At 55.4% G+C, this 4,121-nt stretch overlaps 1 protein-coding gene across 1 annotated transcript; it reads right to left on the bottom strand.

Annotated features, from left to right (window-relative positions):
* Positions 1-3: 3 nt before the first annotated feature.
* On the bottom strand, positions 4-1,967 carry LOC115307648 (ras GTPase-activating protein 4-like; the record flags this gene model as incomplete). Its single annotated transcript, XM_029961715.1, has 7 exons — positions 1,870-1,967; positions 1,372-1,485; positions 1,014-1,075; positions 773-902; positions 413-494; positions 132-263; positions 4-51 (listed from the first exon to the last, which is right to left on the bottom strand). Coding segments are annotated over exons 1-7 (666 nt in total), but the record flags the coding sequence as incomplete, so codon positions are not given.
* Between the last annotated feature and the right edge of the window lie 2,154 nt (positions 1,968-4,121).

Raw genomic sequence — 4,121 nt, 5'->3', positions numbered from 1 at the left:
CCACCCCTCCTCCTGCCCAGCCGCCTCCAGCCCCTGGACACTGAACACCACCTGGCAGGGGAAGGCAGGAGAGGGTTGGGTGGGCAGCTGGGCAGGACCCCCTGCAGCAGTGATGGAGTTTGGGGGCTCACCTTGCCCAGGAAGTCGTTCCTGCCAACGAGGTCCCAGTCCCACACCTCCACACAGAGCTTCTCCCCGGCGGGCTCGGCCAGCTCGAACTCGAAGGTCTCGTTCCAGCGGGGGTAACACGATTTCTTGACCACCTGCAAGGGCAATGGCCTTGTGTCCCGCCCCTCAGGGACACCAGTCTAGGGATGCCAGGGAACAGGGATGGCTTCAGGTTTCCTCATGGGATGATTCCACCTGCACCACCAGCAGGCTGAGGATCACAACGAGCTGCAGTCGCACTCACAGTGCTCTCCTGTGTCTTCCCGTTGTAGCGCAGGCGGACAAAGGGGTCAGAGGCCCCATTCCGGTCCTTCCTGGCCAAATCCCTGCCCAGAAGAGGAAGATATTTATCAGTGACCTCCCAAAATACCTACATGGCACCCATGGCACCCACTGCCCTCCTCAGTTCCCCAGCATGTCCCAAAGACCAGCAGATGAGGTGGACTCTGCCCCAGGACCCCCATCAGCTGCTGGGTGGTGAGGAGGATGCTCTGCATCCAAGGGACAGGACACACCAGGGAAACTGAGTCATGAAGCAGCCCAGGCTCACTGCCCGTGTCCTGGCTGCACACACAGCCCCTGCCACCCCTTGTCCCCTCCTCACCTGGCCTCCAGCACGGAGCAGCGCAGCCGCCGGCTGCCCTGGCTGCCCAGGACCTCCACCCGCAGGTGGATCTCCCCCTGCACCTCCTCGTCGGGATCCACCTCACTGAGGCTCATCCAGCCACTGTATCCTGCGGGAAAAGGGGGGATCCCCATGGAAGGGTCACTGGGGGGGCCCTTGGACCAGCTTATCCAAGGAGATGGGTCCGTACTGGGACCCCCCCAGCCACCCTTTCCCCTACCCTTGGGGTGCTCCACCAGCATGTCCCGGGTGATGCAGACCTTCCCGATCACGTCGTCGCGGCTGGAAAACAAAAGTGGGAAGCAGGACATGGCATGAGATTGGCACCCAGGCAGGACAGCCCCCAGTTCAGGGAGTCCTGGGCTGGGGCCACCACGGTGTGTCTGAACCCATGGAGCACATCAGCCACCCTCTGGTGCCAGCTGGACAATAACCTCGGGAAATAACTTCCCCTCTTTGTGTCCCAAAGCTCAGGGAAGCATGGTCAGGTCTGGATTCTCTGGTGTCTGCAATGGGGCTGAGCACACGGGGAGCCAAAGCTATAAACCCCTGAGTCCCCCTCCAGGCCCTCCCCATACCTGAGCGCATCCTCATCCATGACATAGATGGAGATGCTGTGGAAGCTGGGCTGGAGCTGCACCTCATATTCTTCCCCCCAGAACGGGGACAGCGTCTTCCACACCGTGGCAGTCCTGCAGGGCAGGTGGCACTGGTGACACAGGGGACAGGGCTCCCTCACCAGGGCACTCCCCACCTTCCCAGCCCCAGGACCTTCCCAGCTTTTGGAGACACATGTCCTTGGCCAGTCTTGAGGCTCTGGGCTGGCAAGACATGGGGGTGGCTTACAGAGTAAGGGGGGCTGTGAGCTATTAGACATCACTGTGTCAGGAGGAACATCTCAGCCCAAAGCAGGGAATAGCAGTAATAGTAGTAATGTTATTATTATTAATAGTAATAACAATAATAATAGTAACAATAATATTGTGACCACAGGAGGGTAAATGGAGGAACCCACCAGAAACCAAATTTAGGGCTCCAGCAGGTTTGGGACCAGCCAGGGACCTGCAGCCACTCACCTGATGATGGCCTCATCGTCAATCTTCACGATGCAGTATGGGTCACTGCTCCCCGTGCTGGAGGGACACAGGACAGCTCTGTCAGTGCCACCAGCCATGGCCCTGGCCTCCCACCCGACCCACGGTAATGGGTGACCAAAGCCTTCAGCCCTGATAACCCCTGCCCAGAGAGGGGACCATGCAGGGACACCCCAGGGCTTTGCAGTGCTGGGGCTGCCAAAGGTTTCCTTGGGTGGATCTGGCCATGGTTGAAGGCACGTGGTGACCTCAGCTTCACTCCCAGGCCAGGGACACACATCCCTGACCGTGTCCGGCCACTGTGTCCTGCTGGCAGCTAGAAGTGGCTTTCCTCTTCCACACAGGAAGACAAGGAAAAAACAAAACCCACCCTTTCCCAGAAGTAGCTCCAGGCACCCACAGCACAATTTCACACACCAGGAGCGAGGCCACAGCAACCTCCTCCAGCCCTGGAGCCTCTCCCCAGACCCCCAACACAGCTGCAGGGATGGGGATACCCCTGGGGACACCCCCAGGGATGCAGAGGGTGTGAAGGGCAGGCACCACAATGCTCTGACCCCGCTTCCTCCCCATGGATGACCCAAGTCATCGCTGTCAAAAAATAATCACCATTTTATAGCTTATTAGCCCAGTTTATCAGGAACGGGGGCAGGGGTGGGGTCTTTCTCTGGCTGGAACAGATAGGAACCAGCAGGACCTTGGTGTGTCTGGCGCAAGGGGTGAAAGTTTTTTGTGGCTCCATCAACACTGGCACGGAGCAGCCTGCTTTGAGCTTGGTCTCATTAATGCCATCCCAGTGGGCACATCAGCCAACCCACGGTGTCCTGTGAGAAGGGGGGGGATGCCAAGGGTGCAGACTCGGTAGTCCAAGCACAGAGTGATATTCAATCCCAATTCAAACAGAGGTGAGAGCAGTTGCACTGGGGAGTTGAAAGGGTTTGGGGTGGACTGAAATTTTGGGAAGGGAACTGAAAGGGTTTTGGGTGCATTCCCTGCCCTGCCATAATACTGCTGCAGGGGTTTCCTTCAGTGCTAGTGCAATCCGAGGTTACCACAGTAACATCCCTATCCCCAGGCACTTCCATCCTTTCGGCCCCGCGGTGCTGGCAGCGCAGCAGGTTGCCAAGAGCTGCTCTCCCGGCTCCTGCTCCCATTCCATCCCAGCCGCCCGCCTGAGCGGTTTTTAGGAGAGCAGTGGGTGAAGTGCCATTAACGGGAGCTCATTGCTGACATTTCCTGCCTTGTGCAAACCATCAGGGATGCAGGGAGCAGGCAGGCGGAAAGGGAACAGCTGCCCGCTCCAGCCGTGCCCGGCAACGCGGGGCTGGCTTGGATGAGAGCTGGAAAACCTTGTCACCACGGGGAGGTCCAGGACAGCCACAATCACATCAGACACAGGGTGCCAGGAACCCCATCTTGTACCACTCAGGCATCGTGTTTTCCAGGCATTCAGACACAGGATGGCCAGAATCCATCCTTGGCGGCCGCGAGAGGTGCCCAAGCTGCCGTGGGATAAATCCTCTCTCCCGAGGCAGGCGGGGAGCCCGGTGACATCCCGTGCACCGCATCCCTGCCCCGGGATGTCGGGAAGGGATTTATGGTGCTGCAGGCTCGGTGGGTGTTGGGAATCCTCTGACGCCCACGCAGCATCCAGTTGGCTTGGGCACCCCCGCGGGGTGCAGGGAAGGAGCTGGAAAGGGGAAGGCTGGGCTTGGAAAGAGGAAATGAGCACCGTATGAACCGGGGGAAGGGAGAAGGAACCTGCGTGGCCCCCGCAGCCACCGGTGGGGCAGCACGGGGGGCTGGAATTAAAAATTAACTGGTGTAGTAAGCAGTGCAGCTCTGCCCCTGGGGGGGGGGGGTAGCAATAAAACAAATAAAAAAATGTAAAAAGCAAATAAAAAATAGAATGAAAAAATTTTAAAAAAGGAAAGGAAAATAGCATAGTAAAAGAATAAAATAAAACGTAGAATAATAAAGGGTAAAAATAAAAGAAAAAAGGGTGAAAACTAAAAGATAAAAGGTAAAATAAAAGAGTGAAAGAGAAGAATAAAAGAATAAATATAAAATAAAAATTAAAAGTGCAAGAGTGAAAAAATAATAAAATAATGTAATAAATTAAAGATTATCATTATTATTATTATAATTATAATAATTATTAGAATTATTTATTATCATACAATAAAATAAAATTCAAACAAAATAAAAATCAAATTAAAAAAATCAATAACGAA

Source organism: Manacus vitellinus, unplaced genomic scaffold, assembly GCF_001715985.3.
Source record: "Manacus vitellinus isolate BGI_N305 unplaced genomic scaffold, ASM171598v3 ctg7180002217767_pilon, whole genome shotgun sequence".
Lineage (NCBI taxonomy): Eukaryota > Metazoa > Chordata > Aves > Passeriformes > Pipridae > Manacus > Manacus vitellinus.
This window is presented reverse-complemented; position numbering and strand designations above follow the sequence as displayed.